The following is a 26,274-nucleotide window of genomic DNA, read 5'->3' as shown; positions in this document are numbered from 1 at the left end:
GCTTGTGAAGGACGCTACTGGGCGGTTGGAAGCAGTCGCCCACCAACAACAACGGAGGGCAGAGGAGCGACGCTCACAACAACGAGCGGAGCGCCGGGTGGCTAAAACACAGCAAGTTGGCACAGTAGGGGGCACAGGTGGTGCATCGGCCAGTCATCTCACTCAGTCCACCCATGGCACCTGCAGGGTCTGTCCCGTGACCTCCTGCCGACGGGCGTTCGACACTTCACGTGGCCTCAACGTGCACACGGCCTGGCACAGGTGCCGTGGCGAATGGCGGTTGTTGCTGTCGTTGGAGAGTCATCCTGTATTTGGGGGAGACTTTGCAAGGCACGCGCATGGTTTCACACCAGCTCAGTAACAACGGTAACTCGCTCGCTCGCTCGCCTGGTTAAGAAGGAAAGGAAGGAGGCTGCTTCTGTGCCAGAGGCTCCATTGTCTTTTAATTACCAATCAACCAACCAACCAAGACGCACGCACGCTGATGTTATCATCTAGTAGCGAGGGGAAAAACGGAGATCATACGAACAAAGACAACGATTGCCCGTGTAGCCTTCGACAGACTGTAGGGGCAAGTGCTGTTAGCGAGCACCGATGGAAGGCCGGCAATGTGGCACACGAGGGGGTGGGTGGCCAACACCATGCCCGGCCGCCTTTGTCTCCCCAGCGGCGATGTTCACTACACACGGCACCAGGTACTCATTTGAGGCTGAGTCGACCTAGGGGAGGCCCAGGACCCACTCGGGTAATCGTCAACGGTGTTGGCCGTGAGTGGGGTCGCCAGGTTCGTTGCGCAGCGTAGCGCTAACCACTGCACTACCGCTCCCCACGTACACACACACGTACACACGTACACACACACACACGTAAACACGTACACACACACACGTACACACATGTAAGCACACGTACACACACACACGTACACACATGTAAACACGTACACACACACGTACACACACACGTACACATACACACGTACACACATGTAAACACACATACACACATGTAAACACACGTACACACACGTACACACACACACGTACACACACGTAGACACACACGTACGTACACACACGTACACATACACACGTACGTACACATACACACGTACGTACACACATGTACACACATGTACACACAACTAGACACACACGTACACACACACGTACGTACACACGTGTACACACACGTAGACACACACGTACGTACACACACGTACACATACACACACACACGTACACACGCACACACACACGTACACACACGTACACATACACACGTACGTACACATGCACACGTACGTACACATACACACGTACGTACACATACACACGTACGTACACACATGTAGACACACACGTACACACACACGTACACACACGTACACACACACGTACACACACACGTAAACACATGTACACACACGTAAACACATGTACACACACATGTACACACTTACACACACACACGTAGACACAGACGTAGACACACACACGTACACACACACACGTACACACATGAACACGTACACACACACGTACACACACACACACGTACACACACACGTACACACATACACACACACACACGTACACACACACACATGTACACACACACGTACACACACATGTACACACACACACATGTGCCGTGGTGTGTGTTAACAATGCAGCGTAAAAAAAGGACTGAAGAGAAACGCAAAAATATACTTAGAATGAAGCTCAGCTAATGGGGGAGGGAGGGGGAGGAGGGGGGGAGAGAGGAGGTCTATAGTCTACGAACATCCTCCGCGTGTCTCCGTCTCTCTTTCTGTCTCCGTGTCTCTCTCTGTGGCTCTGTGTGTCTCTCTCTGTGTGTCTCTGTGTGTCTCTCTCTATGTGTCTCTGTGTCTCCCTGTGTCTCTGTGTGTCTCTCCGTGCGTCTCTCCGTGTGTCTCTCCGTGTGTCTCTCCGTGTCTGTGTCTCTCTGTGTCTCTCCGTGTGTCTCTCTCTGTGCGTCTCCGTGTCTCTGTCTCTCTCCGTGTGTCTCTCTCTGTGTGTCTCCGTGTCTCTCCGTGTGTCTCTCTCTGTGTGTCTCCGTGTCTCTCTCTCTGTGTGTCTGTGTGTCTCTTTCTGTGTCTCTCTCTGTCTCTCTGCGTGTCTCTCTGTGTCTCTCCCTGTGTCTCTCCGTGCGTTTCTCCGTGCGTCTCTCTGTGTCTCTCTCTGTGCGTCTCCCCTCTAGGGGCTGTAGGCGGGTGGCGGTGGCCGGGTCACCGTGATCCCCCCCCCCGGCACCGGCACCGTCACGACGTCCGTGGGCTGTGCCTCCTCCATCTGGCGCAGCAGCTGCAGCGCCATATTTTGTGCCATCAAACACTCGACCCCGTCATCTCCCCATTGGTCATAGGGCAGTTGTGGAGACAGTGCAGAGTTTCCCATACCTGGGCAGTGTGCTCATGACCAGCTCCGGTTTGACAGCAGAGGTCTCATTCCGAATCAGTCGAGCGGCAATATCTTCTCATCGATTGCGTAACGCTGTGTGGAAGCTACCTGGTCTGTTGCTCCGCACGAAGCTACAAGTCTTCTCGGCCATGGTCATTCCTTCCCTTCTCTACGCTTGTGAAACGTGGACCCCCCTAATGAAGCATCTTCGCCGGTTAGGAACATTCAGGCTGGCCTGCCTACGATCCATCCTGGGTTTAACCTGCAGGCTGGATTGTGTGAGGAGCTCATAAATCCTTGAAAGATCTGGACAAAGTCCCATCGGTGAGCTCCTCCGGCAGGCAAGGCTCCATTGGCCGGGTCATGTAGCCCGCATGCCCAGTAACCGCATGCCTAAATAACTTTTGTTCGGCCGGATCAATGGGGCTAAATGGGCGCGGCACGGGCTAGAGAAGAGATGGAGTTATGCGGTACAGGAGGATGTGGAGCTGAGTGGACTTGCCGATGACTGGTACCAGCGGTGTCAAGATCGGCCTCAGTGGAGGAGGCTTGTGAAGGACGCTACTGGGCGGTTGGAAGCAGTCGCCCACCAACAACAACGGAGGGCAGAGGAGCGACGCTCACAACAACGAGCGGAGCGCCGGGTGGCTAAAACACAGCAAGTTGGCACAGTAGGGGGCACAGGTGGTGCATCGGCCAGTCATCTCACTCAGTCCACCCATGGCACCTGCAGGGTCTGTCCCGTGACCTCCTGCCGACGGGCGTTCGACACTTCACGTGGCCTCAACGTGCACACGGCCTGGCACAGGTGCCGTGGCGAATGGCGGTTGTTGCTGTCGTTGGAGAGTCATCCTGTATTTGGGGGAGACTTTGCAAGGCACGCGCATGGTTTCACACCAGCTCAGTAACAACGGTAACTCGCTCGCTCGCTCGCCTGGTTAAGAAGGAAAGGAAGGAGGCTGCTTCTGTGCCAGAGGCTCCATTGTCTTTTAATTACCAATCAACCAACCAACCAAGACGCACGCACGCTGATGTTATCATCTAGTAGCGAGGGGAAAAACGGAGATCATACGAACAAAGACAACGATTGCCCGTGTAGCCTTCGACAGACTGTAGGGGCAAGTGCTGTTAGCGAGCACCGATGGAAGGCCGGCAATGTGGCACACGAGGGGGTGGGTGGCCAACACCATGCCCGGCCGCCTTTGTCTCCCCAGCGGCGATGTTCACTACACACGGCACCAGGTACTCATTTGAGGCTGAGTCGACCTAGGGGAGGCCCAGGACCCACTCGGGTAATCGTCAACGGTGTTGGCCGTGAGTGGGGTCGCCAGGTTCGTTGCGCAGCGTAGCGCTAACCACTGCACTACCGCTCCCCACGTACACACACACGTACACACGTACACACACACACACGTAAACACGTACACACACACACGTACACACATGTAAGCACACGTACACACACACACGTACACACATGTAAACACGTACACACACACGTACACACACACGTACACATACACACGTACACACATGTAAACACACATACACACATGTAAACACACGTACACACACGTACACACACACACGTACACACACGTAGACACACACGTACGTACACACACGTACACATACACACGTACGTACACATACACACGTACGTACACACATGTAGACACACACGTACACACACACGTACGTACACACGTGTACACACACGTAGACACACACGTACGTACACACACGTACACATACACACACACACGTACACACGCACACACACACGTACACACACGTACACATACACACGTACGTACACATGCACACGTACGTACACATACACACGTACGTACACATACACACGTACACACACACGTAAACACATGTACACACATGTAAACACATGTACACACACATGTACACACTTACACACACACACGTAGACACAGACGTAGACACACACACGTACACACACACACGTACACACATGAACACGTACACACACACGTACACACACACACACGTACACACACACGTACACACATACACACACACACACGTACACACACACACATGTACACACACACGTACACACACATGTACACACACACACATGTGCCGTGGTGTGTGTTAACAATGCAGCGTAAAAAAAGGACTGAAGAGAAACGCAAAAATATACTTAGAATGAAGCTCAGCTAATGGGGGAGGGAGGGGGAGGAGGGGGGGAGAGAGGAGGTCTATAGTCTACGAACATCCTCCGCGTGTCTCCGTCTCTCTTTCTGTCTCCGTGTCTCTCTCTGTGGCTCTGTGTGTCTCTCTCTGTGTGTCTCTGTGTGTCTCTCTCTATGTGTCTCTGTGTCTCCCTGTGTCTCTGTGTGTCTCTCCCTGTGTCTCTCCGTGCGTCTCTCCGTGTGTCTCTCCGTGTGTCTCTCCGTGTCTGTGTCTCTCTGTGTCTCTCCGTGTGTCTCTCTCTGTGCGTCTCCGTGTCTCTGTCTCTCTCCGTGTGTCTCTCTCTGTGTGTCTCCGTGTCTCTCCGTGTGTCTCTCTCTGTGTGTCTCCGTGTCTCTCTCTCTGTGTGTCTCTGTGTGTCTCTTTCTGTGTCTCTCTCTGTCTCTCTGCGTGTCTCTCTGTGTCTCTCCCTGTGTCTCTCAGTGCGTTTCTCCGTGCGTCTCTCTGTGTCTCTCTCTGTGCGTCTCCCCTCTAGGGGCTGTAGGCGGGTGGCGGTGGCCGGGTCACCGTGATCCCCCCCCCCGGCACCGGCACCGTCACGACGTCCGTGGGCTGTGCCTCCTCCATCTGGCGCAGCAGCTGCAGCGCCATATTTTGTGCCATCAAACACTCGACCCCGTCATCTCCCCATTGGTCATAGGGCAGTTGTGGAGACAGTGCAGAGTTTCCCATACCTGGGCAGTGTGCTCATGACCAGCTCCGGTTTGACAGCAGAGGTCTCATTCCGAATCAGTCGAGCGGCAATATCTTCTCATCGATTGCGTAACGCTGTGTGGAAGCTACCTGGTCTGTTGCTCCGCACGAAGCTACAAGTCTTCTCGGCCATGGTCATTCCTTCCCTTCTCTACGCTTGTGAAACGTGGACCCCCCTAATGAAGCATCTTCGCCGGTTAGGAACATTCAGGCTGGCCTGCCTACGATCCATCCTGGGTTTAACCTGCAGGCTGGATTGTGTGAGGAGCTCATAAATCCTTGAAAGATCTGGACAAAGTCCCATCGGTGAGCTCCTCCGGCAGGCAAGGCTCCATTGGCCGGGTCATGTAGCCCGCATGCCCAGTAACCGCATGCCTAAATAACTTTTGTTCGGCCGGATCAATGGGGCTAAATGGGCGCGGCACGGGCTAGAGAAGAGATGGAGTTATGCGGTACAGGAGGATGTGGAGCTGAGTGGACTTGCCGATGACTGGTACCAGCGGTGTCAAGATCGGCCTCAGTGGAGGAGGCTTGTGAAGGACGCTACTGGGCGGTTGGAAGCAGTCGCCCACCAACAACAACGGAGGGCAGAGGAGCGACGCTCACAACAACGAGCGGAGCGCCGGGTGGCTAAAACACAGCAAGTTGGCACAGTAGGGGGCACAGGTGGTGCATCGGCCAGTCATCTCACTCAGTCCACCCATGGCACCTGCAGGGTCTGTCCCGTGACCTCCTGCCGACGGGCGTTCGACACTTCACGTGGCCTCAACGTGCACACGGCCTGGCACAGGTGCCGTGGCGAATGGCGGTTGTTGCTGTCGTTGGAGAGTCATCCTGTATTTGGGGGAGACTTTGCAAGGCACGCGCATGGTTTCACACCAGCTCAGTAACAACGGTAACTCGCTCGCTCGCTCGCCTGGTTAAGAAGGAAAGGAAGGAGGCTGCTTCTGTGCCAGAGGCTCCATTGTCTTTTAATTACCAATCAACCAACCAACCAAGACGCACGCACGCTGATGTTATCATCTAGTAGCGAGGGGAAAAACGGAGATCATACGAACAAAGACAACGATTGCCCGTGTAGCCTTCGACAGACTGTAGGGGCAAGTGCTGTTAGCGAGCACCGATGGAAGGCCGGCAATGTGGCACACGAGGGGGTGGGTGGCCAACACCATGCCCGGCCGCCTTTGTCTCCCCAGCGGCGATGTTCACTACACACGGCACCAGGTACTCATTTGAGGCTGAGTCGACCTAGGGGAGGCCCAGGACCCACTCGGGTAATCGTCAACGGTGTTGGCCGTGAGTGGGGTCGCCAGGTTCGTTGCGCAGCGTAGCGCTAACCACTGCACTACCGCTCCCCACGTACACACACACGTACACACGTACACACGTACACACACACACACACGTAAACACGTACACACACACACGTACACACATGTAAGCACACGTACACACACACACGTACACACATGTAAACACGTACACACACACGTACACACACACACACGTACACATACACACGTACACACATGTAAACACACATACACACATGTAAACACACGTACACACACACACGTACACACACACACGTACACACACGTAGACACACACGTACGTACACACACGTACACATACACACGTACGTACACATACACACGTACGTACACACATGTACACACATGTACACACAACTAGACACACACGTACACACACACGTACGTACACACGTGTACACACACGTAGACACACACGTACGTACACATACACACACACACGTACACACACACGTACACACACGTACACATACACACGTACGTACACATGCACACGTACGTACACATACACACGTACGTACACATACACACGTACGTACACACATGTAGACACACACGTACACACACACGTACACACACGTACACACACACGTACACACACACGTAAACACATGTACACACACGTAAACACACGTACACACACATGTACACACTTACACACACACACACACGTAGACACAGACGTAGACACACACACGTACACACACACACGTACACACATGAACACGTACACACACACGTACACACACACACACGTACACACACACGTACACACACACACGTACACACACACACATGTACACACACACGTACACACACATGTACACACACACACATGAACACACACGTACACACACGTGCCGTGGTGTGTGTTAACAATGCAGCGTAAAAAAAGGACTGAAGAGAAACGCAAAAATATACTTAGAATGAAGCTCAGCTAATGGGGGAGGGAGGGGGAGGAGGGGGGGAGAGAGGAGGTCTATAGTCTACGAACATCCTCCGCGTGTCTCCGTCTCTCTTTCTGTCTCCGTGTCTCTCTCTGTGGCTCTGTGTGTCTCTCTCTGTGTGTTTCTGTGTGTCTCTCTCTGTGTGTCTCTGTGTCTCCCTGTGTGTCTCCCTGTGTCTCTGTGTGTCTCTCCCTGTGTCTCTCCGTGCGTCTCTCCGTGTGTCTCTCCGTGTGTCTCTCCGTGTCTGTGTCTCTCTGTGTCTCTCCGTGTGTCTCTCTCTGTGCGTCTCCGTGTCTCTGTCTCTCTCCGTGTGTCTCTCTCTGTGTGTCTCCGTGTCTCTCTCTCTGTGTGTCTCTGTGTGTCTCTTTCTGTGTGTCTCTCTCTGTCTCTCTGCGTGTCTCTCTGTGTCTCTCCCTGTGTCTCTCCGTGCGTTTCTCCGTGCGTCTCTCTGTGTCTCTCTCTGTGTCTCTCTCTGTGCGTCTCCCCTCTAGGGGCTGTAGGCGGGTGGCGGTGGCCGGGTCACCGTGATCCCCCCCCCCGGCACCGGCACCGTCACGACGTCCGTGGGCTGTGCCTCCTCCATCTGGCGCAGCAGCTGCAGCGCCTGCTCCTCCTCGGGGCTGGGGTACGAGCGCAGCAGGTTGACGGCCGTGGCCACGATGGAGGCGGCACCAGCGCCGGCCAGCAGGTAGAAGCTCACGTCGAACCTCACCCACACCTAGAGACACGCGGAGATAGACACGGAGACATAGATATAGACACGGAGATAGACACGGATACATAGAAACGGAGATAGACACGGAAACACGGAGATAGACACAGAGATAGACACAGAGAAACAGAGACAGACACGGAGACAGAGAGAGACAGAGAGAGAGACATAGAGAGACAGAGAGAGACACGGAGACATAGATGTAGATATAGACACGGAGATAGACACGGGGATAGACACGGAGGCATAGAGAGACACGGAGATAGACAAAGAGATAGACACGGAGACAGACACGGAGACAGACACGGAGACAGACACGGAGATAGACACGGAGATAGACACGGAGATAGACACAGCGACAGAGAGAGACAGAGAGACAGGAGGTAGAACCTCAACAACAACAACAACCGCCATTCGCCACTAAGTGGCGGTGACGTCACCACGACGCTTGTGACAGGCCAAGTGCACCTTGAGGCCACGTGAAGTGTCGAAATCCCGCTGGCAGGAGGTCACGGGGCAGACCCAGTAGGTGCCACGGGTCGACTGACCGAGACGACTGAGATGACTGGCTGATGCACCACCTGTGCCCCCTACTGTACCAACTTGCTGCCCGGCGCTCTGCTCTTTGTTGTGAGCGTCGCTCCTCCACCCTCCGTTGTTGTTGGAGGGCGACTGCCTCCAACTGCCCAGTAGCGTCCTTCACGAGCCTCCTCCACAGAGGCCGATCTTGACACGGCTGGTACCGGTCATCGGCAAGTCCACTCAGCTCCACGTCCTCCTGTACCACATCACTCCATCTCTTCTCTAGCCCGTGCCGCGCCCATTTAGCCCCCTCGATCCGGCCGAACAAAAGCTGTTTAGGCATGCGGTGGCTGGGCATGTAGGCTACGTGACCCAGCCAACGCAGCCTTGCCTGCCGGAGGAGCTCACCGATGGGACTTTGTCCAGATCTTTCAAGGATTTGTGAACTCCTCACACAATCCAGCCTGGTTAAACCCAGGATGGATCATAGGCAGGCCAGCCTAAATGTTTCTAACCGGCGCAGATGTTCCATGACTGTGGCCGAGAAGACCTGAAGCTTCCTGTGGAGCGACAGACCAGGTAGCTTCCACACAGCGTTACGCAACCAATGAAAAGATAATGCTGCTCGACTGATTCGGAGTGAGACCTCTGCTGTCAAACCGGAGCCGGTCATGAGCACACTGCCCAGGTACGGAAAACTCTCCACTCTCTCCACAACTGCCCCATCACCAATTGGGAGTTGTGGGGGTGGAGTGCTTGATGGCACAAAATACCCAGGCAGGTGCTTAGTTTTGGTGGAGCTGATGGTAAGACCCCACCTCTTAGTGGCACACTCCAGGTTCAGCAGCAGCGCCTCCAACTCCTCCTCTGAGTGAGCAGCAATTACCAGATCGGCATACATAACATGGCTGACCAATAGGGAGCCATCCCTTGACCGCACTCGGGCATCGATCATTCTCCCATTTTATCTGTACAGCCATCGAAGGCTTCACAAACTATGTGGTCAAAATAGATGTTAAATAATGTGGGAGCCAGAGGACATCCCTGTCGCACCCCAAGGTGTACAGCGAATGGCTCTGACTCCCAGCCACGTACTTTTACCCGGGCCCGCTCACCATCATGAAGGTACTTAATGATTGTGAGCAGAGAGTCAGGGACTCTGAAAGCATGAAGAACAACTCAGAGCCCAGGCCTACTGATGGTATTATTCACCTTGACCAGGCCAATAAAGCAGAGGTGTAGGTCTTGTTGGAATTCCCTAAACCTCTGCTGTAGCAGACGGACAAAAAATATGGCATCTGTGCAGGACCGCCCATTACTGAAACCGCATTGGGGCTCCACAAGCCTCTCCTCAGCGTGCCTAGCAAGGCGATGTTGAATCATCCTTGCCAGGACCTTTCCCGGCACACTGAGGAGTGAGATGCCCCTGTAGTTGTTACAGTCTGTGTGGTCCCCTTTCTTAAAGAGGGGGACCACCAGGGCATCCTTCCATACCCACGGAACCCGTCCATTGGTCCACCCACCCTCAGCATTTCGCTTGGGAGATCATCTCTGCCCGATGCCTTCCTGGTCTCAAACTCTGGATCGCCTCAAGTACTTTCTCAACAGATGGCACCTCAGCCAGCCACTCACAGGGGGTGACTTCTTCCAGTATTTGAGGCACCGCAGCCTCAGCAGGGTCATCCCCACTTTGCCCCATGATGTTTTCCTGGCTGAGAGATTTCCCCTCCCCCAGGACCTCACAGAAATGCTCAGCAAATCTGCAAACCTGTTCCTAGGGGTCGGAGATTGGATCACCGTTCCTTCCCCTAATGATGGTAATCGGTGTTGTGCTGCAGGTTACTTTTTTGATGGAATTAAAAAGGGATTTGTGATCACGGGCCACTGAGATAGATTCAATCTCCTCAACAACCCGCGACCACCACCCATCCTTGCAGCGCCTCATGGCTCTCGAACCTCCGAGCGAAGGCTGCGGTAAGCCTCCTCATTCTCTGACGTGGGATGCTGTAGACGATGAGAGTGGGCCTGCCGCTTTTTTTCAGCCAGCCTGAACACCTCCTCTGTCAGCCAGGGTCTCTGGGGAGGTCTGGACCGCGTACCCAAAGCAGCCATTGCAGCTGCATGAGTCACAGTCCGAACCCTCGCCCATTTCCCCTCGACATCAGGAGAAGTGGGGGACGATGCCAACCCAGCCGCAAGTGATGATTCAATTCTCGCTTGCAACATTCATCAGCTAGCTGAGACCATGCCACTAAGGGTTTGAATGGGGTCCTGGGTGTACACCCACCACCGGAGTAGAAGAATGGCAGGCGCATCTTGCAGATGACAAGGCGATGGTCAGTGGGCTCCTGGTGTCAAGGACATGGGCTCGCATCCGCTGTTCCATCACCATGTAGTCCAGCAGATGTTCTTGCTTGGACCCGGCATGCATCCATGATGTTGTGTGGATGCGCCGATGCCGGAACAGCGTGTTGGTAATTACAAGCCCATGGGCTGCACAAAAGTCTAGAAACCTCCTACCGTCATTATTGAGCTGATCTGGCCCATGCCTTCAAATCACTCCAGACCAACTCGGGCATTGAAGTCACCCAACAAGATGACTCTATCCTGAGGGGCCACTTTAGCCATCACCTGTGACAGGAGGTCATAGAAGGCATCTGACTCATCGGCCTTGCCTGCATCCCTCGACGGATGTTCGTCTTCGGTGGGGGCATAAGCAACCACGACCACCACTCCTCGCCTCCGGTTGATGGGAAGGCGAGCCCAAAGTATCCTGGGGCTTACAGCTTCCCACACCTCACCGCCACGCTCCCACGCCCCCTTCATTTTTTTGTTCAAAAGAAGAGCCACACCCTGTTGTTTGGCAGTCTCCTGCCCCGAGTAGAGGACTGTCCACCCCTCATGGTGGCAGGAGCCAGAGCCGGTCCACCGGACCTCCTGAATGCCACAGAGATCCAGGCGGTACCGGTCCAGCTTCCGACAGAGGAGTGGCAGCCTCTCCTCCGCAGCGAGCGTTTGAACATTCCACGTGGCCACACGTAGTGGCTTTTCGTTGTTTTTGGAGGAACCCTGAGGGTGAAGATTGAATCTCCTGTCTCCTCCAAATGGGGTTTGGCCAGGAAACCTCATGGACGCCTGTCCCCCCCGGGGCGTCCGGCACAAGCTTAATTATATTTTTATTTCGTGGTTTTGTGGTACTGGACTTGAAGGTGGGGGGGGGTTACCGTCACAGTTCCTATGATCACTGTTTCATTGCTTTCATGGCTTTATTTTGGTGATTTCGAAAAGTGTATTGGTTTGGCCATGTTTGTTTGTTGTAGTACAGAGTAAGACTGATGGCCTTAATCTAAGTTGTCTTGTGGTTGTTGTTGGTTGTTTGACTTGCATCCCACTGGGAATTTTGCACACAGCGTTGGTGTACGGTGCTTTTTCTGCAATGTTTTGCTGTCTTTTCTTGGATTTCTGTTTGCACATAGTCACATATTCACTTTAAGATCTTTTCTTGTTCATGTTTTTGTTTTTTGTTTGTTGCGGTTGCACCCGATTCAAGAGCCGAATGGCTCACAGGGCTACACCAAATACATGAACTTGAATAAATGAACTTGAACTTGTAACCGCCACGAGGGGAATGGCCAATTGAAATTGGCCCTCCCCCCATGGCACTGCTGCTCACCACAGCGTTACCGCCTGGCACACACGAGGAGGGAGAGGATTCATCTTCTTGGTTCTTTCGGTAAAGTCACGTAGAAGGGAAATAATAAAATTATAAAAATAAAACATAATAAGATACAATTCTCACGACGTTTCGGCCACAACGCAAGCAGCCGTCCTTAGACGCTGTCTTCCCAACAGACCTGTTCTCCACCTGAGGCCGGCTGCTTGCGTTGTCGCCGAAAAGTCGTGAGAATTATTTTATTATGTTTTATTTTTATTATTTCCCTTCTACGTGACTTTACCGAAAGAACCAAGAAGATGAATCCCTGCAGTCACGAAAGAAGCTTTAAAAGGGAGGGGGTTGTTTTGCCGAACCTCACCCACACCTAGACAGACACGCGGAGATAGACGCGGAGATAGACACAGAGACAGACACACGAAGATAGACACAGAGACAGACACGGAGATAGACGCGGAGATAGACACGGAGATAGACGCGGAGATAGACACAGAGATAGACACGGAGACAGAGAGACACGGAGATAGACACAGCTACAGAGAGACAGAGGTAGAAGCTCACATCGAACTTTGCCCACACCTAGACAGACACGGAGAGATAGACACAGAGAAAGAGATAGACAGACAGAGACATAGAGAGATAGACAGAGACACAGAGATATGGGAATGCAGAGAGAGAGACACAGAGAAATCAAACCTCACCCACACCTAGATAGACATGGGGACACGGGGAGAGAGACACAGACAGAGAGACACGGAGACACACGAAGACAGAGACAGAGAGACACAGACAGAGAGACACAGATAGGTCAAACCTCACCCACACCAGGAGAGACGCGGAGACTTGGAGAGACACATGGAGAGAGACAGAGAGAGAGAGACGGAGAGACATGGAGAGACACGGGGAGAGAGACACGGGAAGAGAGACATGGGGGAGAGACACGGAGAGAGAGACAGGGGAGAAAGACACAGGGAGAAAGACACGGGAAGAGAAACATGGGGAGAGAGACACGGGGAGAGAGACATGAGAAGTGAGATATGGAGAGAGACACGTAGAGAGAGACACGTAGAGAGAGAGACGGAGAGAGAGATACGGAGAGAGACACGGAGAGAGAGAGAAATGGAGAGACACGGAGAGAAACACGAGGAGAAAGAAACGGAGAGAGACACGGAGAGAGACAGACAGAGACACTGAGAGAGAGACACGGAGAGACGCGGGGAGAAAGACACGGAGAGAGAGACAGGGGTCGATGGTGATGACAGTAGAGATGGTGGTGGTGGTGATGGTGTTGTTGTTGTTGTTGGTGATGTTGTTGTTGTTGTTGATGTAGTTGTTGTTGTTGGTGTTGTTGTTGGTGTTGTTGTTGGTGTTGTTGTTGATGTTGTCACCTGGCTCCCATGGTGGAGTTTGTGGCTGAGCTGCAGGTCAAAGAGCAACTCGGAGGCCCAATAGGAGAAGCCGACAGCCGTAGCGCAGTGAAGCACTGTGACACGCAGAGAGATACACACAGTGAGACACACACACACAGTGAGACACACAGTGAGACACACACAGTGAGACACACACAGTGAGACACACAGTGAGACACACACACACAGTGAGACACACACACAGTGAGACACACACAGTGAGACACACACAGTGAGACACACACAGTGAGACACACACAGTGAGACACACAGTGAGACACACAGTGACACACAGTGAGACACACAGTGACACACAGTGAGACACACACAGTGAGACAGACAGTGAGACACACACACACAGTGAGACACACACGCACAGTGAGACACACACAGTGAGACACACACAGTGAGACACACACAGTGAGACACACAGTGAGACACACAGTGAGACACACACAGTGAGACACACACAGTGAGACACACACACACAGTGAGACACACACAGTGAGACACACGCAGTGAGACACACAGTCACACACACAGTGAGACACACAGTGAGACACACACACACAGTGACACACACACAGTGACACACACACACACACAGTGAGACACACACAGTGAGACACACAGTGAGACACACACACACACAGTGAGACACACACAGTGAGACACACAGTGAGACACACACACACAGTGAGACACACACAGTGAGACACACACACACACAGTGAGACACACACAGTGAGACACACACACAGTGAGACACACAGTGAGACACACACAGTGAGACACACACAGTGAGACACACACAGTGAGACACACACACGCACAGTGAGACACACACAGTGAGACACACACACACACAGTGAGACACACACAGTGAGACACACAGTGAGACAACAACAACAACCGCCATTCGCCACTAAGTGGCGGTGACGTCACCACGACGCTTGTGCCAGGCCATGTGCACCCTGAGGCCACGTGAAGTGTCGAACGCCCGCTGGCAGGAGGTCACGGGGCAGACCCAGTAGGTGCCACGGGTCGACTGACCGAGATGACCGAGATGACTGGCTGATGCACCACCTGTGCCCCCTACTGTGCCAACTTGCTGTGCTTTAGCCACCCGGCGCTCCGCTCGTAGTTGTGAGCGTCGCTCCTCCGCCCTCCGTTGTTGTTGGAGGGCGACTGCCTCCAACTGCCCAGTAGCGTCCTTCACGAGCCTCCTCCACTGAGGCCGATCTTGACACCGCTGGTACCAGTCATCGGCAAGTCCACTCAGCTCCACGTCCTCCTGTACCACATCACTCCATCTCTTCTCTAGCCCGTGCCGCGCCCGTTTAGCCCCCTCGATCCGGCCGAACAAAAGCTGTTTAGGCATGCGGTGGCTGGGCATGCGAGCTACATGACCCAGCCAACGCAGCCTTGCCTGCCGGAGGAGCTCACTGATGGGACTTTGCCCAGATCTTTCAAGGACTTGTGAGCTCCTCACACAATCCAGCCTGGTTAAACCCAGGATGGATCGTAGGCAGGCCAGCCTAAATGTTTCCAACCGGCGAAGATGCTCCACTAGGGGGGTCCACGTTTCGCAAGCGTAGAGAAGGGAGGGAATGACCGTGGCCGAGAAGACCTGAAGCTTCGTGCGGAGCGACAGACCAGGTAGCTTCCACACAGCGTTACGCAACCGATGAAAAGATATTGCCGCTCGACTGATTCGGAGTGAGACCTCTGCTGATAAACTGGAGCCGGTCATAAGCACACTGCCCAGGTATGGGAAACTCTCCACTCTCTCCACAACTGCCCCATCACCGATTGGGAGTTGTGGGGGTGGAGTGCCCGATGGTACAAAATACCCAGGCAGGTGCTTAGTTTTGGTGGGGCTGATGGTAAGGCCCCACCTCTTAGTGGCACGCTCCAGTCTCAGCAGCAGCGTCTCCAACTCCTCTTCTGAATGAGCAGCTATTACCAAATCATCGGCATACATAACGTGGTTGACCAATAGGGAGCCATCCCTTGATCGCACCCGGGCGTCGATCAGCCTCCCATTATATCTGTACCAAATGGTAATTCCCCCGGTACAGCTATTGAAGGCTTCACGAACTACGCAGTCGAAATAGATGTTAAATAATGTGGGAGCCAGAGGACATCCCTGTCGCACCCCAAGGTGTACAGGGAAAGGCTCCGACTCCCGGCCACGTAGTTTTACCCGGGCCCGCTCACCATCATGAAGGTCCTTAATGATCGTGAGCAGAGGGTCAGGGACTCCGAAAGCACGAAGAACAACCCAGAGCCCAGTCCTACTGATGGTATCATAGACCTTGACCAGGTCAATAAAGCAGAGATGTAGGTCTTTTGGAATTCCCTACACCTCTGCTGTAGCAGACGGACAGAAAATATGGCATCTGTGCAGGACCGCCCTTTCCTGAAACCGCATTGGGGCTCCGCAAGCCTCTCCTCAGCGTGCCTAGCAAGGCGATGTTGAATAATCCTTGCCAGGACCTTACCCGGCACACTGAGGAGTGAGATGCCCCTGTAGTTGTTACAGTCAGTACGGTCCCCCTTCTTAAAGAGGGGGACCACCAGGGCATCCTTCCAGTCCTGCGGAACCCGTCCAGTGGTCCAGACTGTCGTTATGATGTCATATAGGGCAGTCTGTGCACAAACGCCACCCTCCCTCAGCATTTCGCTTGGGAGATCATCTCTGCCCGGTGCCTTCCCTGGTCTCAGACTCCGGATCGCCCTCAGTACTTCCTCAACAGCTGGTACCTCAGCCAGCCACTCACAGGGGGTGACCTCTTCCAATATTTGAGGCACCGCAGCCTCAGCAGGGTTATCCCCACTTTGTGCCATGATGTTTTCCTGGCTGAGAGATTTTCCCTCCCCCAGGACCTCACAGAAATGTTCAGCAAATCTGCAAACCTGTTCCTGGGGGTCGGAGATTGGATCACCGTTTTTTCCTCTAATGATGGTAATAGGTGTGGCGCTGCAGGTTACTTTTTGATGGAGTTAAATAGTGATTTGTGATCGCGGGCCACTGAGGCAGACTCCATCTCCTCAGCAACCCGCGACCACCACCCATCCTTACAGCGCCTTACGGCTCTCCGAACCTCCGAGCGAAGGCTGCGGTAAACCTCCTCATTCTCTGACGTGGGATGCTGTAGGCGATGAGAGTGGGCCTGTCGCTTTTTCTCAATTAACCTGAACACCTCCTCTGTCAGCCAGGGTTTCTGGGGAGGTCTGGACCGCGTACCCAAAGCAGCCATTGCAGCTGCATGAGTCACAGTCTTAAACCTCGCCCATTTACCCTCGACATCAGGTGGAGTGGGGGACGATGCCAACCCCAGCTGCAAGCGATGATGAAATTCTCGCTTGCAACTTTCATCAGCTAACTGAAACCAGGCCACTTTTGGTTGGAATGGGATCCTGGGTGTACACCCACCACCGGAGTGGAAGAATGGCAGGCGCATCTTACAGATGACTAGTCGATGGTCAGAGGGCAGATCAGCTCCACGGTAGGTCCTGGTGTCAAGGACATGGGCTCACATCCGCTGGTCCGTCACTATGTAGTCCAGCAAATGTTCTTGCTTGACCTGGCATGTATCCATGATGTTGTGTGGATGCGCCGATGCCGGAAGAGCGTGTTGGTAATTACAAGCCCATGGGCTGCACAAAAATCTAGCAGCCTCCTACCGTTATTATTGAGCTGATCTGGCCCATGCCTTCCAATCACTCCAGACCAGGTGCCAGCATCATGACCAACTCGGGCATTGAAGTCACCCAACAAGATGACTCTGTCCCGAGTGGCCACTTTAGCCAGCACCTGTGACAGGAGGTCATAGAAAGCGTCTGACTCATCGGCTTTGCCTGCATCCCTCCACGAATGTTCATCTTCGGTGGAGGCATAAGTAACCACGACCACCACTCCTCGCCTCTGATTGATGGGAAGGCGAGCCCAAAGTATCCTGGGGCTTACAGCTTCCCACACCTCACCGCCACGCTCCCACGCCCCCTTCATTCTTTTGTTCAGAAGAAGAGCCACACCCTGTTGTTTGGCAGTCTCCTGCCCCGAGTAGAGGACTGTCCACCCCTCATGGTGGCAGGATCCAGAACCGGTCCACCGGACCTCCTGAATGCCACAGAGATCCAGGCGGTACCGGTCCAGCTCCCGACAGAGGAGTGGCAGCCTCTCCTCCGCAGTGAGCGTTCGAACATTCCACGTGGCCATCCGCAATGGTTTTTCGTTGTTTCTGGAGGAGCCCCGAGGGTGAAAATTCAATCTCCTGGCTCCGCCAAATGGGGTTTGGCCAGGAGACGTCATAAAAGCCTGACCCCCCGGGGCCTCCGGCACAAGCTTATTAGTTACAGGTTTATGTTTAATTCGTAGTTTAGTGGTGGTTAATTGAAGGTGGAGGGGTTACCAGCCCCTCGCACCCGTCCAGAGCCCCCGTTTAGCCACTGTGGTGGTCACAGACGCCATGAGGGGAGAGTGAGACACACAGTGAGACACACACACACAGTGACACACACACAGTGAGACACACACACACACAGTGACACACACACAGTGAGACACACAGTGAGACACACAGTGAGACACACACACACAGTGACACACACAGTGAGACACACAGTGAGACACACACACAGTGAGACACACACACAGACACGCACAGTGACACACACACACACAGTGACACATACACAGTGAGACACACACAGTGAGACACACACAGAGAGACACACACAGTGAGACACACACAGTGAGACACACACAGTGAGACACACAGTGAGACACACACACACAGTGACACACACAGTGAGACACACAGACACACGCAGTGAGACACACACAGTGAGACACACACAGTGAGACACACACACAGTGAGACACACACAGTGAGACACACACACAGTGAGACACACAGTGAGACACACACAGTGAGACACACACACAGTGAGACACACACACAGTGAGACACACACAGTGAGACACACAGTGACACACACACAGTGAGACACACGCAGTGAGACACACACAGTGAGACACACAGTGAGACACACACACAGTGAGACACACACACAGTGAGACACACAGTGAGACACACAGTGACACACACACAGTGAGACACACGCAGTGAGACACACACAGTGAGACACACACAGTGAGACACAGTGAGACACACACAGTGAGACACACACACAGTGAGACACACACACAATGAGACACACAGTGAGACACAGTGAGACACACACAGTGACACACACACAGTGACACACACACAGTGAGACATGCACACAGACACGCACAGTGACACACACACAGTGACACACACACAGTGAGACACACAGACACACGCAGTGAGACACACACAGTGAGACACACACAGTGAGACACACACACAGTGAGACACACACACAGTGAGACACATACAGTGAGACACACACAGTGAGACACAGTGAGACACACACAGTGAGACACAGTGAGACACACACAGTGAGACACACACAGTGAGACACACAGTGAGACCCACACAGTGAGACCCACGCAGTGAGACAAAGATCCCCCATATAGCCTCAATAGACTGTCGGGGCAAGTGCTGTTAGCGAGCACCTATGAAGGCCAGAACGGTACACGATGGGGTGGGTGGCCAGCACCACGCCCGACCGCCTTTGTCTCCCCAGTGGCGATGTTTACACACCACACCAGGTACTCATTTGAGGCTGAGTCGACCTAGGGGAGGCCCGGGACCGGTTCAGATAATCGTCACCAATGTTGGCCGTGAGCGGGAATCGAACCCGGGTCGCCGGGATTATAGCGCAGTGCGCTAACCGCTGCACCACCGCTCCCCACGCAGTGAGACACACACAGTGACACACACACAGTGAGACACACACAGTGAGACACACACACACAGTGAGACACACATGCAGCGAGACACATGCAGTGAGACACAGAGACACGTGATGACACCGATGAAGATGGTCATGATGATGGTAGTGGTGATGATAGCGGTGATGGTCGTGATGGTGATGATGATGGTAGTGATGGTGATGATGGTAGTAGTGGTGATGGTGGTAGTGGTGGTGATGATGGTAGTAGTGGTGATGGTGGTAGTGGTGGTGATGGTGGTAGTGGTGGTGATGGTGGTAGTGGTGGTGATGGTAGTGGTGGTGATGGTGGTAGTGGTGGTGATGGTGGTAGCAGTGATGGTAGTGATGGTAGTGGTGGTGAGCGTGGCGCTGGTGGTGAGCGTGGTGGTGAGCGTGGCTGTGGTGGTGGTGAGCGTGTCTCCTCACCGGTGAGGATGTGCAGGAAGGCGTATCTGCGTGTGATGGTGGTGAGCGTGATGGTGGTGAGCGTGCCTCCTCACCGGTGAGGATGTGCAGGAAGGCAGCGGTGAGCGTGATGGTGGTGGTGATGAGCGTGGTGGTGGTGGTGAGCGTGGTGGTGAGCGTGGTGGTGAGCAGCGTGTCTGCTCACCGGTGAGGATGTGCAGGAAGGCGTATCTGCGCGTGATAGTGGTGAGCGTGGTGGTGAGCGTGGTGGTGAGCGTGGTGGTGAGTGTGGTGGTGAGCGTGGTGGTGAGCGTGGTGGTGGTGAGCGTGGTGGTGAGCGTGGTGGTGGTGAGCGTGGTGGTAAGCGTGGTGGTGGTGAGCGTGGTGGTGAGCGTGGTGGTGAGCGTGGTGGTGAGCAGCGTATCCCCTCACCGGTGAGGATGTGCAGGAAGGCGTATCTGCGCGTGATGGTGGTGGTGGTGATGGCTGTGATGGTGATGGTGGCTGTGGTGGTGGTGAGCGTGGTGGTGAGCGTGGTGGTGAGTGTGGTGGTGAGCGTGGTGGTGAGCGTGGTGGTGGTGAGCGTGATGGTGGTGAGCGTGGTGGTGGTGAGCGTGGTGGTGAGCGTGGTGGTGAGTGTGGTGGTGGTGAGCGTGATGGTGGTGAGCATGGTGGTGGTGAGCGTGGTGGTGAGCGTGATGGTGGTGAGCGTGGTGGTGGTGAGCGTGGTGGTGGTGAGCGTGATGGTGGCTATGGTGGTAAGCGTGGTGGTGAGCGTGGTGGTGGTGAGCGTGATGGTGGCTATGGTGGTGAGCGTGGTGGTGAGCTCACCGGTGAGGATGTGCAGGAAGGCGTATCTGCGCGTGAGTCGCAGTGCGGGCTGCGTGGAGCCCAGCACGTCGAGCAGGAAGGCGCCCAGACTGCACGAGACGCCCAGCAGCAGGAAGGCGGCAACCACCCGCAGCAGCAGGCAGATCTGGGGACTCAGGCACGCGGACAGCGCTGCACACACAGAGACACGGGGGGGGGGGGGGGGGGAGAGAGACACGCGGTTAGACAGAGACACGGGGGAGGGGGGAGAGAGACACGTAGTTAGACAGAGACACGGGGGAGGGGGGGGAGAGAGACACGCAGTTAGACAGAGACACGAGGGGGGGGAGAGAGACACAGAAAGACACGCGGAGAGCGCTGCACAGACAAACACGGGGGCAGAGACACGGGGGGGGGGGGGAGAGAGACACGCAGTTAGACAGAGACACGGGGGGGGGGGGGAGAGAGACACGCGGTTAGACAGAGACACAGGGGGGGGGAGAGAGACACGCTGTTAGACAGAGACACGGGGGGGGGGAGAGAGACACGCAGTTAGACAGAGACACGGGGGAGGGGGGAGAGAGACACGCAGTTAGATAGAGACACGGGGGGGGGGGGAGAGAGACACGCAGTTAGACAGAGACACGGGGGGGTGGGGAGAGAGACACGCAGTTAGACAGAGACACGGGGGGGGGGGAGAGAGACACGCGGTTAGACAGAGACACGGGGGGGGGGGGAGAGAGAGACACGCAGTTAGACAGAGACACGGGGGGGGGGGGGGAGAGAGACACGCGGTTAGACAGAGACACGGTGGGGGGGGGAGAGAGACACGCTGTTAGACAGAGACACGGGGGGGGGGGAGAGACACGCGGTTAGACAGAGGCACGGGGGGGGGGGAGAGAGACACGCAGTTAGACAGAGACACGGGGGGGGGGAGAGACACGCAGTTAGACAGAGAGACACGAGGGGGGGGGGAGAGAGACAACGTCACAACCACCACCCCACTCCTCTAACTAAATACTACTACCACCATCACACTCACCACTACACTCACCACCACCACACTCACCACCACCACACTCACCACCATTACACTCACCACCATCACACTCACCACCACCACACTCACCCCTACACTCACCCCTACACTCACCACCACCACACTCACCACCACCACACTCACCACCACCACACTCACCCCCACCACACTCACTCACCCCTACACTCACCATCACCACACTCACCACCACCACACTCACTACCACTACTACCACCACCACACTCACCACCATCACCACACTCACTACCACTACTACCACCACCAAACTCACCCCTACACTCACCCCCACCACACTCACTACCACTACTACCACCACCACACTCACCCCTACACTCACCACCACCACACTCACCACCACACTCACTCACCACCACCACACTCACCACCACTACTACCACCACCACACTCACCACACCAAAATCCTCACTCACCACCACCACACTCACTACCACTACCACCACCACCACACTCACCACCCCCACCCCCCCACCCTCACCACTATCCACGTGACCCAGTGCGTCTGTGAGCCCCAGCGAGGCCCTGGGACAGGCCCCGCCGTGCAGCCGGAGCCAGGCGGGCTCCGCTAGCGCCGTGCTCAGCGTCACCACGCTCACCACCTCACTCCTCACCACCCTCACCACTCCTCACCACCACCACCACTACCACCACCCCACTCCTACACTCACCACCACTACCACCACCACCACCCTCACCACCACCCCCACCACCACCCTCACCCCTACACTCACCACCACCACCACACTCCTGACCACCCCCACCACCACACTCACCCCTACACTCACCCCTACACTCACCCCTATACTCACCCCTACACTCACCCCGACACTCACCCCGACACTCACCACCACCACACTCATCACACTCACTACCACTACTACCACCACCCCACCACCACACTCACCCCACTACTACCACCACCGCACTCACCACCACCACACTCATCACACTCACTACCACTACTACCACCACCCCACTCACCACACTCACCCCTACACTCCTCACCACCCCTACACTCCTCACCACCCCCACTCTCACCACTATCCACATGTCCCAGTGCGTCTGTGAGCCCCAGCGAGGCCCTGGGACAGGCCCCGCCGTGCAGCCGGAGCCAGGCGGGCTCCGCCAGCGCCGTGCTCAGCGTCACCACGCTCAGCGCTCCGAGCACGGCGCTCGCTGCGCTCCTCTCGGAGCGACGCGCCAGCGGGAACCTCCTCGTGCGCGGACAGGAGGAGCGGTGGGACAGCGGTGGGGGCAGCGACATGGAGGTCCCGCTGGGGTTTGGAAGCAGTCCGGGCATCGTGGGGGTGGTGGTGGTTGTCTGTCTGTGGGGAGAGAGACGCAGAGAGAGATACAGAGAGAGAGACACACAGAGAGATACACACAGAGACACGGAGAGAGACACAGAGAGACACGAAGAGAGACACACAGAGACACACAGAGAGAGACACACAGAGAGAGACACAGAGAGACACACACAGAGAGAGAGACACACAGAGAGAGAGACACACAGAGAGAGACACACAGAGAGAGAGACACACAGAGAGAGACACACAGAGAGAGACACAGAGAGAGACACACAGAGAGAGACACACAGAGAGAGACACACACAGAGACACAGAGAGAGAGACACACAGAGAGAGACACACAGAGAGAGACACACAGAGAGAGACACACAGAGAGAGACACACACAGAGAGACACACACAGAGAGAGACACACAGAGAGAGACACACAAAGAGACACAGAGAGAGACACAGAGACACACACAGAGACACAGAGAGATACACAGAGACACGCACAGAGAGAGACACACAGAGACACACACAGAGAGAGACACACAGAGAGAGAGACACAGAGAGAGACACAGAGAGAGACACACAGAGACACACAGAGAGACACACAGAGAGAGACACACAGAGAGAGACACACAGAGAGAGACACACAGAGACACAGAGAGAGAGAAAGACACAGAGAGATACACAACAACAACAAACTACTAAACACAACAACAACAAGCAGCAGTTCTAAAGACATCAGTTAACAATGTAGTGTGTAGCGTATAGTATAGTAGTGTAGTGTATAGTGTATTGTGTAGTGTATAGTGTAGTGTATAGTAGTGTAGTGTAGTGTGTAGTGTAGTGTGTAGTGTATAGTCTAGTGTATAATGTAGTGTATAGTATAGTGTGTAGTAGTGTATAGTAGTGCAGTCTATAGTGTATAGTAGTGTAGTGTCTAGTAGTGTGTATTGTAGTGTATAGTGTAGTGTATAGTAGTGTAGTGTAGAGTGTAGTGTATAGTAGTGTAGTGTATAGTAGTGTAGTGTATAGTGTATAGTAGTGTAGTGTATAGTAGTGTGTAGTGTAGTGTATAGTAGTGTAGTGTATAGTGTATAGTAGTGGTGTATAGTAGTGTAGTGTGTAGTGTATAGTGTAGTGTATAGTAGTGTAGTGTATAGTAGTGTAGTGTGTAGTAGTGTATAGTAGTGTATAGTAGTGTAGTGTGTAGTGTAGTGTATAGCAGTGTAGTGTATAGTGTAGTGTATAGTAGTGTAGTGTATAGTAGTGTAGTGTGTAGTGTATAGTAGTGTAGTGTGTAGTAGTGTATAGTAGTGTAGTGTGTAGTGTAGTGTATAGCAGTGTAGTGTATAGTGTAGTATATAGTAGTGTAGTGTGTAGTGTATAGTGTAGTGTATATTAGTGTAGTGTATAGTAGTGTAGCGTGTAGTGTATATTAGTGTAGTGTATATTAGTATAGTGTATAGGAGTGAAGGTACTAGTAAATGTTGTTGTGGTTGTTGTAGTGGTTGTTGTGGTAGTGGTTGTTGTTGTTGTGGTGGGTGGTGGTGGTTGTAGTGGTGGTTGTGGTGGTGTTGTGGTAGTGGTTGTTGTGGTGGTTGTGGTGGTAATGGTAGTGGTGGTAATGGTGGTTGTTGTTGTTGTGGTGGGTGGTGGTTGTGGTGGTGGTGTTGTGGTAGTGCTTGTGGTTGTAGTGGTAGTTGTTGTTGTGGTGGTTGTGGTGGTTGTTGTGGTGGTGGTTGTGGCTACGTACTGTACTGTGTAGAACTTCTTTCGCACGAGTTTGTTAATCCATAGACGATTTAAAACAACAAATCGTCGTGGTGGTTGCTGTTGTTGTTGAGTATGAGGAGGTGGTGGAGGTGGTTGTTGTTGATGATGTGGTGGTTGTTGTTGTTGAGTATGAGGTTGAGGAGGTGGTGGTGGATGGGGTGTAGGTGGTGGTGGTTGATGTGGTTGTTGTTGATGATGTGGTGGTTGTTCTCTTTCTTTGTTGTGGTAGTAGCGGCGGTGGTGGTTGATGTGGTGGTGGAAGTTGTGGCAGCTGTTGTTGTGGTGGTTGATGTGGTGGTTGTGGTTGATGTGGTGGTGGTTGTGGTTGTTGTGGAAGTAGTGGCAGCTGTTGTTGTGGTGGTTGTTGATGAGGTTGTGGTGGTGGTTGATGCTGATTAGGCAGTCGTTGTCGTGGTAGCTGTAGTTGTGGCTGTAGTAGCTGTAGTTGTGGCTGTAGTAGTTGTGGCTGTAGTTGTTGTGGCTGTAGTAGTTGTTGTGGCTGTAGTTGTTGTGGCTGTAGTTGTTGTGGTTGTTGTTGACGGACCTCCACCACCACGTCCGCTCGCTCTGATTTCCGCCTTGGCGATGACGTCACTGGGAGGGGCCGCGGCGATTTGACGGCGACATCGAAGGGGCGGAAAGAATTCAACCACCGAGGGCGTCAAATCGCCGCGGTGCCTGCCTCTCTGTGTCTCTCTGTGTATCTGTCTCTGTGTGTGGTGTTCTCTGTGTCTCTGTGTGTGTCTCTCTGTGTTGTTCTCTGTGTCTCTCTGTGTGTTGTTCTGTGTGTTGTTCTGTGTCTCTCTGTGTGTGTCTCTGTGTGTGTCTCTCTGTGTTGTTCTCTGTGTCTCTGTGTGTCTCTCTGTGTGTCTGTGTGTGTCTCTCTGTGTGTTGTTCTCTGTGTCTCTGTGTGTCTCTCTGTGTGTATCTCTCTGTGTTGTTTTCTGTGTCTCTCTGTGTTGTTCTCTGTCTGTGTGTCTCTCTGTGTGTTGTTCTCTGTGTCTCTCTGTGTGTGTTTCTCTGTCTCTTTGTGGGTGTCTCTGTGTGTGTATCTGTCTCTCTGTGTATCTGTCTCTCTGTGTGTGTGTCTATCTCTGT

The 26,274-nt window shown here is 53.9% G+C and overlaps 1 protein-coding gene across 2 annotated transcripts; it reads right to left on the bottom strand.

Moving 5' to 3' along the window:
• Nucleotides 1-416: 416 nt before the first annotated feature.
• TMEM127 (transmembrane protein 127) lies at nucleotides 417-25,985 on the bottom strand. Of its 2 annotated transcripts, none has more exons than XM_078620806.1 (5): nucleotides 25,721-25,985; nucleotides 23,145-23,431; nucleotides 21,050-21,220; nucleotides 13,922-14,016; nucleotides 417-8,344 (listed from the first exon to the last, which is right to left on the bottom strand). In XM_078620806.1, exons 2-5 carry the CDS (start codon nucleotides 23,404-23,406, stop codon nucleotides 8,114-8,116), a joined length of 759 nt encoding a protein of 252 aa, XP_078476932.1. In that variant the 5' UTR covers nucleotides 23,407-23,431; nucleotides 25,721-25,985; the 3' UTR covers nucleotides 417-8,113. The 2 variants fall into 2 exon arrangements, with proteins under 2 accessions (XP_078476932.1, XP_078476931.1); XM_078620805.1 differs by having other exon boundaries at nucleotides 25,157-25,979.
• Between the last annotated feature and the right edge of the window lie 289 nt (nucleotides 25,986-26,274).

This window comes from Lampetra planeri, chromosome 75, assembly GCF_965212315.1.
Source record: "Lampetra planeri chromosome 75, kcLamPlan1.2.h2, whole genome shotgun sequence".
In the NCBI taxonomy this organism is placed as follows: domain Eukaryota; kingdom Metazoa; phylum Chordata; class Hyperoartia; order Petromyzontiformes; family Petromyzontidae; genus Lampetra; species Lampetra planeri.
The sequence above is the reverse complement of the archived record's forward strand: the minus strand, read 5'-3'. Positions and strand labels throughout refer to the sequence as shown.